Source organism: Piliocolobus tephrosceles, chromosome 2, assembly GCF_002776525.5.
Source record: "Piliocolobus tephrosceles isolate RC106 chromosome 2, ASM277652v3, whole genome shotgun sequence".
In the NCBI taxonomy this organism is placed as follows: domain Eukaryota; kingdom Metazoa; phylum Chordata; class Mammalia; order Primates; family Cercopithecidae; genus Piliocolobus; species Piliocolobus tephrosceles.
In genome coordinates, this window is record NC_045435.1 from 114,290,799 (window position 1) to 114,305,042 (window position 14,244).

The following is a 14,244-nucleotide window of genomic DNA, read 5'->3' on the forward strand; positions in this document are numbered from 1 at the left end:
GAATTGATTGAATCCAGGAGGCAGAGGTTACAGTGAGCCGAGATCACACCATTGCACCCAAGCCCAGGTGACAGTGTGAGACTCCACCTCAAAAAAAAATTGCCTATTCTTAACAACAAAGAAAAAATAAACTAAAAAAGCCTCTGGAGTCTGTAAGACTGTAACAACAGATCTAACATCCATGACATCAGAGTTTCAGAGGAAGAGTAAGAGCAGGCAGGATGAAAAAAGTTCTCAAAGAAATAATGGCTGAAAACTTCCCAAATTTGGCAAAAGACAAAACTATAAATTTAAGAAGTTCAGTGGATATCAACTAGGATAAGCCCAAAGAAATTCATACCAGGATATATCATAGTCAAACTTCTGAAGACTATTAGCAAAAGTATCTTACCAGCGAGAGGGAAATGATGCCTTATCCATACGAAAAAATAAATGACAATGGCTTTCTCATAAGAAACTATGGAAGCCAGTGGGAAGTGGCATAATATTTTTCAAGCACTAAAAGAAAAGAATTACCAATCCAATGCAAACATCTTTCAGGAATAAGGAAGAAATTAAGACATTCTCAAATGAAGGAAAACTGAGAGAATTCATCATCAGAAAACCTACTCCAAAAGAAGAGTTAAATAAAGTTTTCTGAATAGAAAGGAATCAAAAGAATCACCTAAAAATATCAAAAAGGCTGAAAGAACACAGTAAGTAAAAATATGACTAAAAATTATACACTTTTCTTCTCCTCTTCATCATGTTTGGTGGGGGAAACAAAAATAATAACATTGCTTAATGTAGTTCTCAATTTATATGAAGGATTTAAGATAATTATAAACGGGAGAGGGTGAAGAGACAAAGAAAGAAATGATTCTATACTTCAAATTTAAAATGAACACACATACATATTTTACATACACACATATAATGTAATATCTAGAGCAAATACTTAAAAAGCTATACAAAAGATATATCAAAAACTCTGGTTAAGTCAAAATGGAATTCTAAAAACTGTTTAAGTAACCTCAGAAAGGTAGGGAGATAAAACAGAAGCAACAACCAAAAAAAATAAAAATAAAATGACAGACTAAGGTCTAACATACCAATAATTACATTAAATTTGAGTGGCCTAAATACACTTATTGAAAGACAGAGACTGGCAAAATATTCAGAATATGACCCAAATATTCTGTCTACAAACTCACTTCAAATGTGATGACATAGAAAGTTTAAGGGTTAAAAGATATAAAAAGAAATATCATGTAAACTTTAACAAAAGGAAAGCAGTAGTGGTTATATTAATATCAGACAAAGGAGACTTCAAGCAAAGGAAGTTACCAGAGACAGGGAGGGATATGATATTCTATAACAATGAAAGTATCAATCCACCAAAAAGACAAAGCAATTCTAAGTGTGTATGCACAAACAACAGGGTCTGCAAAATATATGAAGCAAAAACCAGTGGGACTAAAAAAAAATAGACATGTCCACAACTATAGTTGGAGATTTCAACTGCCCTTTCTTAACAACTGATAGAACAACTAAACAGAAAATCAACAAGAATATACAATAACCCAATAACACCATGAAGCAACAGAATCTAATCAACATTTATGTGCCCATGGAACATGCACCAAAATAAATGCTATTCTGGATCATAACAAACTTAAACAAATTTCTAAAAACTGAAATCATAAAGAATGTGTTCTACAACTGCAATGGATGCAAACTAGAAGTTCAGTGGATATCAACTAGGATAAGCCCAAAGAAATTCATACCAGGATGTATCATAGTCAAACTTCTGAAGACTATTAGCAAAAGTCTTCAAATTAGACCAGAAAATTAGAAAATTAGAAAAATCTCCAAATACTTGGATAGTTCATGGATCAAAAATGAAGTCTCAAGGGAAATATAAGAATATATTGAACTGAATAAAAATGAAAATATAACGTATCAAAATTTGTGGGATACAGGTAAAAGAGCAATGAGAGAAAAATTCATAGCACTAAATGCATATATTATAAAAGAAGAAACTATCTCAAATCAATAACTCAAGTCCGAGTTCAAAAACCTAGAAAAAGAAGGGCAAAATAAACACAAAGCAAGCAGAAGAAAGAAAACAATAAGGATTAAACTAGCAATCAATGGAAATGAAAACAGAAAAATAGAGAAAACCAATGCCACAAAGAAGTGGTTCTTTATAAAAAAGGGAGAAGACACAAATCACCAATACCAGGAATGAAATGGAACGTCACTACAGATGCTGCAGACAGTAAAAGGATAAGAGAATCTTTAGAACAATTCTACTTATATAAATTTGACAACTTTGATGATATATACCAATTCCTGAAAAAACGTGCTACCACCACTCACCCAATATAAAATAGTTTCATTAACCCTCTAACTATTCATAATTATAAACTCCCCAGAAATCTCCAAGCCTATATTGTTTCACTGGATGATTCTGCCACACATTTAAAGAATTAACACCAATTCTGCACAGTTTCTTTCAGAGAATACAAGAGTAGCAAAGCCTTCCCAATTCATGTTATAAAACTAGTATTATCCTAATACCAAATCAGACAAAAATAGTACCAAAAAAATTTACAAACCAATATCTCTCTTAAATATAGAGGCAAAAATCTTAATATTATTAACAAATAGAAATTAGCAATATGTTTAAAATTACATACCATAACTAAGTGGGATTTATCCCATAGATGCAAGGATGTTTGAATATTTCAAAATCAGTACAATCTACCATATAAACAGATTACACAAGAAAAATTACAAGGTTATATAAATTGATGCAGAAAAAACATTGGACAAAATTGACACATATTTATGATTTAAAAAATACTCAGAAAACTAGGGATAAAGGGGAACCTCCTTAAATTGTTAAAGAGCATCTCCAAAAATTCTACAGCTAACATTACACTTAATAGTGAAAGAATAAAATCTTTCCCTCTAAAATCAGGAAGAGGAAAAGGATATTAGCTTTCACCGCTCTTATTCAACATAGTGCTGGAAATTCTAGCCATGGCATTAAGGCACAAAAAGGAAATAAAAAGCATGTAAAACGGAAAGAAAGAAAGAAATCTGCCCTTCCCTATTTGCCGATAACATAATTGTCTACATAAAAATCCCCCCCAAAAAATGAGTTCAGCAACGTTGCAAGATACAAAACAAATGTACAAAACTCAGTTGTATTTTTATATAATAGCAGTGATCGGGGACACTAAAATTTAAGACAGTATTATTTACAATTACTCAAACAAATGAAATACTTTGGTGTGAATCTAGCAAAACATCTACAGGACTTGTATGCCTAAAATTACAAAACAGTGATGAAAGAAATCAAAGCTCTAAATAAATGGAGAGATATACCATGTTTATGGATTGAAAGATCTGACATAATATAGACATTGAACTCTCAAATTTGATATACAAGACTTTTTATATAGCTTCAGTAATCAAGAATTTGTGTCCTGGCGGATTAACACAAAGCTCAATGGAACAGAATAGAGAACCCAGAAATAAACCCATATATCCTCTGCTGATTTTTTTTATAAAGGAGTAAAAGCAATTCAGTGGAAGAAAAATAGCATTTTCAACAAATGATGCTGGAACATTTACACATCTGTAGACCAGAAATAAAAGAAAACCAAAACACAGCCTTGACCTAATCCTTATACTTCATACAAAAATTAACTCAAATTAGGTCATAGGCTTAAATGCAAAATATAAAACTGTAAAACTTCTACAAAACAATAGGAAAAAATCTATGGGATTTTGGTCTATGCAAACTTCTTAGACTTGACACCAAAAGCACAGTCCATAGAAGTTTAATTTATAAATTAGACTTCATCAAAATTAAAAACTGTATCTGTGAAAGGACTCTGTTAAAAAAAAAAAAAAAAAAAGGATGAAAAAAAAGCTCAGCATGAGAGAAAATACTTGCAAACCCCACATCCAACAAAAGACTAATCTATACACAGATTCTATTGTTATGCCCAGACCGTTTATTCCCCAAAGAAGACCACCAGAGTCCAGAGTCAAAGCCAAGCAGCAAGGATCTTTACTGCAAGTTCGAACTTGGTCCCTCCGCTTCACAGCTTACAAGAGGGCCCCGAAAAATGCATGCGCTTGCTTTTTATAGCCCGATGTAAACAGGACTTGTAAGGTTACAGAGGAACAAGGGATTTCTCTAGGTTACAGCATTACAATTGGTTAACATTTTAAGTTATACATTTAACAGTTTTCTATTGGTTCCTGCGCTTTCAGTAAAATCACAAACGGCTGTGTCCTTATCAGGGATTTTCCAGGTGGTGTTTTTTTCTAAAGTTGAGATATATGGCAGTCTCTGAGTTGAGAGATATATGGTGTTTGTACTGGGCTCAGGAAGTTGAGAGATATATGGTGTTTGTACTGGGCTCAGGAAGTTGAGAGATATATGGTAGTCTCTGAGTTGAGAAATGTGTTTGTGTTGAGCCCAGGGCTGAGGAATGTGCCTGATTTCTTTCACTATAAAGAGCTCTCAAAATTCAGGAGTAAAAAAACCAGTCCAATTTGAAAATGACAAAAGATATGAACAGACATTCACCAGAGTGAATGACAAGTGAGCATGTTAAAAAATGTTCAACATCACTAGCCATTAAGGAAATGCAAATTAAAACCACAATGAGATGTCACTACACACCTATTAAAATGTCTAAAATGAGCAATAATGACAATACTAAATGCTGGTAAGGACACAGAGAAATTAGATCACTAATACATTACTAATGTGACGTAAAATGGCACAACCACTGTGGAAAATAAAATGACAGTTTCGGGCACGGTGGCTCACGCCTGTAATCCCAGCACTTTGGGAGGCCAAGGCGGGCGGATCATGAGGTCAGGAGATCGAGACCATCCTGGCTAACATGGTGAAACCCCATCTCTACTAAAAAACTACAGAAAATTATCTGGGCATAGTGGTGGGCACCTTTAGTCTCAGTTACTCGGGAGGCTGAGGTGGTGAGGTGGGAGAATGGTGTGAACCTGGGAGGTGGAGGTTGCGGTGAGCAGGAGATCGCGCCACTGCACTCCAGCCTGGGTGACAGAGTGAGACTCCATCTCAAAAATAAATAAATAAATAAATAAATAAATAAATAAAACTAAATATAACCTAGGGATAACATCACTATTATAAAGCCTAAGATCAGTGCTTGAGATATTTGGCAGATGCTGCACCTGATCAGCTGGCACCACCCGGACAGATAAACTGGCTCATCTGACCTTGTGGCCTCCTCCCAGAACTGACTCAGCACAAGACAGCTTCGACTCCCTTTGATTTCATTTCCAGTCCAACCAATCAGCACTACTGAAAAAAAAAAAAAAAATTAAATATGCAACTAACTCCCATATAACCTAGAAATTGCCCTCCTGGGCTTTTATCCCAGAAAAATAAAGACATGTTCAAACAAAGACCTGTATACAAATGTTTATAACTTATTTTACAATAGCCCAAATTATTGTAACTTATTTTACAATAACCCCAAACTGGAAATAATCTAACTATCCTTTAAAGCATGAATGGTTAAACAAACTGGTTAATTCATACCATGGAATATTAGTCAGTGATAAAAAGAAATAAACTATTGATACAACCTGAATAAATCTCCAGAGAAGTGTAGAGTTATATACTATATAATTCCATTTAGATAACCTTCTTGCAATAACAAAATTATATACATGAAGAACCTATGGCTAGGCACGGTGGCTCACTTCTAATCCCAGCACTTTGGAAGGCTGATGCAGGCGGATCACTTGAGGCCACGAGTTCGAGACCAGCCTGAGCAACATGGCAAACCCCTGTCTCTACCAAAAATACAAAAACTAGCCTACTGTGGTGGCACATGCCTGTAATCCCAGCTACTCAGGATGCTGAGGCAAGAGAATCACTTGAACCCAAGAGGCAGAGGTTACTGTGAGCCAAGACTATGCCAATTGGGTGACAGAGCGAGACTGTCTCGAAAGAAAAAAAAAGAACTTACTATTGTATTGTGGTTGCCAGGGCTTAAGAAGAAGTTAGAGACCAGGAGGAAAACAGATGGCTATAAAAAGGCAACATGAGAGACCTTTGTGGTAATAGAACTGTTCCATGTCTTAACTGTATGAATGTCAATATCCTGGCTGTAGTATTCTATAGTTTTGCAAGATATTACCACTGACAGACACTGGGTAAAAATTATGCTGGGTGTTACTGAGTTACTTTTTACTGATGTGTGTGAATCCTCAATTATCTCAAAACAAAAGTTTAATTTAATAATATATATTCAAACCTTCAGATAAATCTTACCAAAATGAATTTTTTTAAAACTATGATACATGGTAGCCTGTTCAGGCTGCTATAATAAAATGCCATAGACTGGGTAGCTTATGAACAACAGAAATTTATTTTTTATCATTCTAGAGGCTGGAAAATCAAGGCACTGGCAGACTCAGTGTCCATTGAAGGCCCCTTTTCTGGTTCATAGATGGTGCCTTCTAGCTGTGTCTTCACATGGTGGACAGAGCAAACAAGTTCCCTTGGGCCTCTTTTCATAAAGGCACTAATGCCATTCACAAGAGCTCCATTCTTGTGACCTAATCACCTCCCAAAGATTTTACATTCTGATACTATCACTTTGGGAGTTAGAATTTCAACATATGAATTTGGGGGCACATAGACATTCAGACCATAACACATAGTTTCCTGGACTATGTGATAGCAAAATTTCATAAGAGTTTCTAACTCTATATTAAACACACTGAAAAGACTTATCATTATGGGTATTTTCAAGAGTTGGTGATATAGTTTGGCATTTTTTTTTTTGCATGTTTCATAAAATCTCAGGGGTAGGTACCCCAGATTTTTATGTTACACTCTTATGATAAAAAACTAAATAATATACCAAATTCACTAAATGAAAAAGGAAAAATGTAGGGGCTTGTCCGTCTGTTTGAATACCAGCCCAAAGCTAAAGGAAACTGCTGTATTATGAATAGTAGAAACAACTCCGTTTCAGAAACTAAGTTTATTTTAGAAATTAATTTCAAGCCTATTTGAAAACAACTGTAATTCTAATAAGAATTAAAATTCAAACCATTTTGGATGATAAATATTTAAAAGCTTTTGGTCTGGAAATAGAACTGGAACAGAGCAAAGAAACTAACGTTATCAAATCCACTGTGGTGGGGTGAAATGTCTGTTTTGCCGAGAGGATTTTGGTCCAAACTGCTAATCACTGAAACACATTCCCATTCTGTAACTACCACTATAGTCATATAAGCCTGATATTTATTCCTGATGAATTTTGTTCCTATTTCCTCAACTTTCTTCTTTAAAAAAATCTTTTAAAGTTTTAATTAAAATAATTATTTGAGCACTCAATTCCTAAGGCATGAACATGTGCAAGCAAACCCATATAAACATACCTAATCCTCTCTCCTTGATTCAGACTACATGAAATTTAATAGGAAGCCTAAATTCAAGCCCAGCATCTTCCTTCTCAGTATAATTTACTTGTTCATTCATGTTTGAGATCAGCTTCTTCTCACAGCCATTACTGGCAAGAGAGAAGCCTGGTTCCCAAGGTATACACTACACCTGTGCCAGGGGGCATCAACCAAGTAGGGAACATCAGTGGGAAATGAGAGTTTCAGAAAGGATCAAAGTCATGTTTGAGGGGAAAATTATAACTTAATTGCTCTTCCCTTCACTTTATGGCTTAGTAGTTATATTCAGATGCTAGGACTGCCATAGCAAAGTACCAAAAACTGAGGGGCTTAAATAACAGAAATGTATTGTTTCACAATTCTGGAGCGTAAGAATCTGAAATCAGTGTCTTCAAGGTTGGGTCCTCCAAGGGCTGTGAAGAAGGAAGTGTTCCATGCCTCTTCCCTAGTTTCTGGTGATTTGCTGGCATTCTTTATCGTACCTTGGCTTGTGGGGGCATCACCCCAATCTCTGCCTTCCTCTTCACATGGTATTCTTCCTGTGTGTGCATCTGTCTCCAAATGTCCCTGTTTTATAATGACACCAGTCATTCTGGATTAGGGCCTGCCCTAAAGACCTCATTTTAACTTGATTAGCTATGTAAATACCTCCAGATAAGGCCACATTCGAAAGTACTGGGTACTTTAACACGTAAATTGAGAGGGGAACATGATTCAGCCCATAATAGTAGTGTTTAAATGTGAATTAAAAGGCGTTGAGAAACTGGCTGACGACAATTTCCTTACTCTTTGACATGGGTTATGACCAACAGTCATATGATGGGTCAGAACCTGCCCTCCAACAGAGATAGTTCGTTCCCCTCCATCATCAGACAGCCTAAAATTCTCTGCAAGCTCATTTGGTCTAATGTCCATATCACTGTAATGTCAAGTCAGCATTGGCACATATATACACACACGAAAATGTTATCTGCCCATTTTGCAAAGGGAAAGTTAGACCCAGAATGACCAGGTAGCCTATCTGATACAGTTAAGCAAGTAGATTCTGTACCAAAGAGAGTCTAATAAAGCCTCTGCTTCAAAAACTGTGTACTTTCTTGTGTATTTACATATTTCTTTGTATTTTATTTTCCCAAGGGCTTTACAGAAATTTCTATCATTTGCAATCTGTTCTTCTAGTTATATGAATCTATTTTCTCTTTAACCAGCATTTTTCTTTCCTTGACATAAAAAAAAATGAAAAGAACCAGCTTTTCTAAAAAACATGTTGCAGCTCTCCTACACGTCAGTAAGTATAGAAGCTAAAATTGACTTACTTTGCTGCATATTGTGTCATTCATCTCATGGTGTAATCTAAGAGAATAACCTCTGATTTGAAAATGTGAGTACTCATTTTTAGGACTGGACTACTTGGATCTGATATGGTTGTAAGTCACGGAATTTTATGACCAGATGTGTCTTGGGAAATTATCCAGGCCAATCCTCTTTTAATACCAACTGTTGGTGAAAACTGAAGTCCAGAAAGGCCAAGTAATTTCCCTGGGGTCACAGAGCAGGGTTAGAAGCCAACCCGAGAGCAGAATTCAACATTCCTGCTGACTCCTCATCCAGTGCCCTTTCTACTCCTGGCTGTTGCAAGTATACAGGCAACACCTTGTCATAACCTTGCTTGTCTTGACAGTCTCAAAGCTAAACAATGGGAAAAGAATGGTGGCATGAGAAAGTCACGTTTATTTAATTTATAGAGGAAAAGAAGGCCTTCTGATATCCTTCATTCCAGGCATCACTTAAATATGGAAAAAACACATGGTTTTCTGAATCTCTTCAACTCTTTTATTAGAGAGTAGGATTACTGAGGGTCTACAATATCCTAGGTTTTGGAAATAGTGGACAAGATGGACCTGGTCCCTGCCTTATGGAGCTGAAAGTCCAGATGAGAAGACAGATACTATATAAATCATTATAAACAATTAAGTTTAAAAATTATGATATCTAAAAAGATGAAAAAATATTACTGAGACAACCAACTTGGCCTCAGTTCTAAAGGAAGACTTCTCTGAGGCATTGATGTTTGACATGAAATCCAGAGGATGTGTAAGTGTTCTAATGGACATGTTCCATTAGGAAGATGGAGGGGACATAGAACAGTGCATGGCTGTGCTCAGATAATTGAGAGATGTCCCCCATAGCTAAAGCAGATGGATTGATGTTAGTGCCAGAGATGCAAGTGAAACCTGATAACCCAGGTATACAGGTGTATAGGCCATGGTAAGAGTTTAGAAATCCATTTAATGTAATTTGAGCAAGGGAAAGATGTGAGATCAGATTTATCTGTTTAAAAGTTCATTCTGGCATCTTTGTGAGATGGATTAAAAGCACAGGAGGGAGACAGGCCAGGTAGGAGGTGAACATACAGGCCAGATACAGCACGCACATAATATGTGGTCTGTACCTGCCCAGTTAATTCAGCAGAATTCTTTTTTTCCAGTGACACATCTTGTGTTTCTTGTCTTTTTAAAATAAAATGCAAACCTGTTACTAAATACTACTCTTAATGAATACAATTGTTTTTAAAAGACAGCAGATACCTAAGGGATATTTAAAAACAATTATTTCACTGTCTTATTGAAGGAAGCTTTTTTACTGCATTAGAATTGTAATTTTAAATTATATTTGGGCTAATTGCAAATATTCTCATTGTAAAGAGCTTTGATTTAAATGATATATTGTCAGTACAAATAATGTGAATGAATCATCAACTCAACCATTGAAGTAATGGTAAGCTGCCATCCATTATATTTGCACTGATTGTGCTCCATGTTAATTTTTAAATGTCTGTCTTTGGTGAAAATCAGATATTGTGTATGTGTGTGTGTGTGTGTGTGTGTATGTATGTATATATATATATATATATATATATATATATATATATATATATATATATGGAATACACAGAATAATGCATTGACTTCATGGAGGAATCCAACAATATTCTGTCAAATGATTTTGATGTGTCCTGCAGTGATCAGACATCTTAAAAAACAATGTGCTTTTTAAAAAATGTACCTGAAATAGTTTTTACAAGAGTTTCAAAAAGAATAGTTTTCTTATAAATAATTTATTTTGTTTTCTTAAAAAAAAAACAGTGGACAGTTTATATCACTAGTATGATATAAGATCTAAGCATAACATATGGATGAGTGCTACTATTTATTATTCTCTTTTTGACAATCTGAATCATCCTTTGGATATTACTCTGAATGATAAATCAAGCAATTTAAAAGTGGAACTCAAAATTGGAAAATTGAAGTTGTAAGTGCTTTTATCTTAAGCAGATGATACGTTCATGTACCTTGAATAGTAAGTGCTCTAGCTTTGAGTTAACTTTATGACAATGAGCTCTTCAGTGAGTAATGTTAGGCTAATACAATATGCAGGTCCTAGAAGTCAGGGTTAAGTATGAATTGCATATCTACTGACTTTCATGAGAACTCAATTCAGCATATGTGTAAACTTTTATTCTATAGTTTTTTTCTGACAAACAGTATGATACATTCTATCAACTGCCATTGAATAATTGTAAGTTTTCTTTGAAGAAAGACTAATTCTTTTTCAAGAATTGTTGTGTATATCATTATTTTATCTTATTCCCTGGAGTGCAGCATTTTTTAAAAGAATGCATTCTTTCAGAATTTTGTTTTGATTGAAAGGAGAAATGATTCTTGCCAAGACTATACAAATATTCATTTTTCTCCCATGTTGGTTAGGGGCATCTAAATGCTAGAATCTCTGGCTTTGAGGGAGGTAAGTTTGTTTGTTTTCACTCTTATTGTTGGCAAAGGAGATGGAGAAAAGGCTTGCCATGGATTAATCTTTTACCATCCACTTTCTTTTGAAATCCCTGGTTTTACTGACCATTAAAAACTACATGGTGACAGTAAGCCCCATTTCTATTCCAATACCTTGGACCAAGTGATAAAGCAAACTCCTGTGCTTCTGCTTTGCATTAAGTTAGTAAAACAGGGGGACCTGTAATGGAAACAGAAGGAGGCTTTTGTGTTTAATCATTTCTGTTTCTGCCAGTTCTGTTCCAACATGGATTTGTATGTGCCATTTATTTTAAATACCTCACCATTTTTTATAAGTATACAAAACCCAGGATACCAACAAAAAATCTTGTTGCATCTGTTTATTTCTTCTAGGTTGGACAAATTGAAGATTTTCTATACCAATTAGAGGACAGTTTCTTAAAAACTAAAAAACTGAGAACGGCTCGAAGGCAAAAAACAAAAATGAAGCGACTTCAAATTGTTCAGCAAAGCTAGTCATTAGGGAGCAGGCACTACCACTAAGACATCCCAGAAGAAGAGGAAAGGGCACCCATCCCAATGCCCACCTAGCACTGTGACAGCTGGATAACAAAAACTTGTCACCAAAAGAAAGAGGTGGTATTCCCCTCAGTTCATCTTTACCGAAGACACTCTATGTTTCATTAATCTCAACTGACAGCAATAAATATTCTCAGCAGGTTTGACTTGACTTTTGTTCAGATTTTTCTTGTTTAAAGAGCTTATAAAATAACCATTGATACCTCTTTCACTGCCTTGATCTTTCAAAATGGATGAAGGTATACCAGGTCTACCCAATAATGTTTATAGTATACATCTATAATCATGTGCATTCATTAAGAATTATTCACGGGCCACCTACAGATATAGAAAACAATATAAATGCAAAATTGAACTTATAAAACTTATAATGTACTTTCCCAACTCTTATAAAGATAGTCATACATGGTATGGCTGACATCAGTTAAGTTGTCTCATTAAGTTGTTGTTTTCCTCTAGATCCTTTATATTGTATTTCCTCTGCCCCTTAAGCTATGCAACACAAATCTGACAAGGTAGTCAAGTTTGCACATGTTTGACAAAGTAGTGAGTTGATAGCCATCACTGAAGACCTCAACTGATGCCAACAAAAAGATTTGAGAATAAAATAAGGAGGAAGAGCCCAGATCCTGAGTAAAATAGGAAAACATAATTTGTTTAATAGTGAAAAATAAATAGAATTTTGGAATACATTGATAAAAGCTCAAAAAATAAAATGAAACCAATCAAAATTTCCCAGCAGAAGTAATAGACTAAATGATTTATGACAGTTTATCCAATCTTAACCTAATAACATACAAAAATTTATAATATTAAAGCTAGAGGCATCATACTACTGGATTTCAAAATAGATTACAAAGCTATAGTAATCACAACAGCATGGTACTAGCACAAAAACAGCACATTGACCAATGAAATAGGATACAGAGCCCTAAAATAAAACAGCACATTGACCAATGAAATAAGATACAGAGCTCTAAAATAAACCCACACATTTATGGTCAATTGACTTTTGACAAAGGTGCCAAGAATACTCAATGAGGAAAGGATGATCTCTTCAGTGAAAGGCATTGGTAAAATTGGGTATCCACATGCAGAAAAGTAAAAATGGACCATTGTTCCACTCCTTATACAAGAATCAACTCAAAACGGGTTAAAGACTTAAATGTAAGACCTGCAATTGTAAAACTACTAGTAGGGAATATAGAAGGGAAGCTCCATAACATTGGTCTGCGCTGCGATTTCTCAAGAGCCCAAAAGCACACATAATGAAAGCAAAAATAAACAACTGGGTTTGCATCAAACTAAAGAGCTTTTGCACAGCAAAGGAAACGATTAACAGAATGAAGAGACAACCCACAGATTGGGATGAAATATTTGCAAATCATTTATTGGATAAAGGGCTAATATCTAAAATATACAAGGAACTCAAACTACTCAGTAAAAATAAAACAACCATATAAAAAAATGGCAAAAGACCTGAAAATACATTTCTCAAATGAAAATATAAGTGGACAACAGATATATAAAATGCTCAACATCTCTAATCATCAGAGAAATGTAAATTAAAACCACAGTGAGATATCACCTAACATATGTTAGATTTGCTATTTATAAAAAGAGTAAAGATATTAAGTGTTGTTGAGGATTTGAAGAAAAAAAAACCCTTGTAGATGGTTGGTGGTATTGTAAATTAGTACGACCATTTTGGAAAACAATATGGGGATTCCTCAATAAGGTAAAAGAATTATCAGAGGACAAAACAGTTCAAGGTGGCTGACTAAATGCATCTGGCACTTGCTTCCTCCACAAAGAGAACCAAACAGCAAGTAGATAATTGTACTTCAAATAGATTATATAAGAGAGAACACTGGAATTCATCTGACAAGGGAAAGGAAACACTGAAAGCAAGGAAGGAAAGGGAAGCAGGTCAGCCTGCTCAGCTCCTATTGGCTGGGAGCCTGGAGAAGTTTTCTAATGCAGGTTAAGGGTAAGTGAGCGACCCCTAGTGGTCCATATTCCCACTGCAGACTCCTACAGTCCTAGCCATTGGAAAGCCCTTTGACCCTTGCAGACCCTGAGTAACATAAAGAATGGCCTGAAGACTGTACTCCAGAGAGGGAGCCCACAAAGAGCCCCACAAACACCCAGGTCCTAAGTAGCTCCAGCAGGATGCCAGTTTGAGAACCCCGTGCCCACTACACAGCATCTTGCCCTGGGGCCCAGACACCCCTACACCGCCACATTCCTGGACCCCATTGACATTCCCCACGTATAGCTGCCACTAATGGAGCCAAGACAGAAACCACTGGCAGCAACTCACCCTCCCAAGCAGAGGAGTGGCTGCACATTTTCACACACCCCTGGAACAGAAAGGATGCTCACA

General features: G+C 35.5%; 1 protein-coding gene across 1 annotated transcript in view; it reads left to right on the plus strand.

Annotated features, from left to right (window-relative positions):
• SPATA16 (spermatogenesis associated 16) overlaps positions 1 to 12,009 on the plus strand; it is a 254,621-nt gene extending 242,612 nt beyond the window's left edge. Inside the window, exon 11 of the mRNA XM_023213519.2 lies at positions 11,673 to 12,009. Within this exon, the coding sequence (XP_023069287.1) occupies positions 11,673 to 11,795 (123 nt within the window). The 3' untranslated portion in view covers positions 11,796 to 12,009. The remainder of the gene's footprint in view (positions 1 to 11,672) is intronic.
• Positions 12,010 to 14,244: the final 2,235 nt, after the last annotated feature.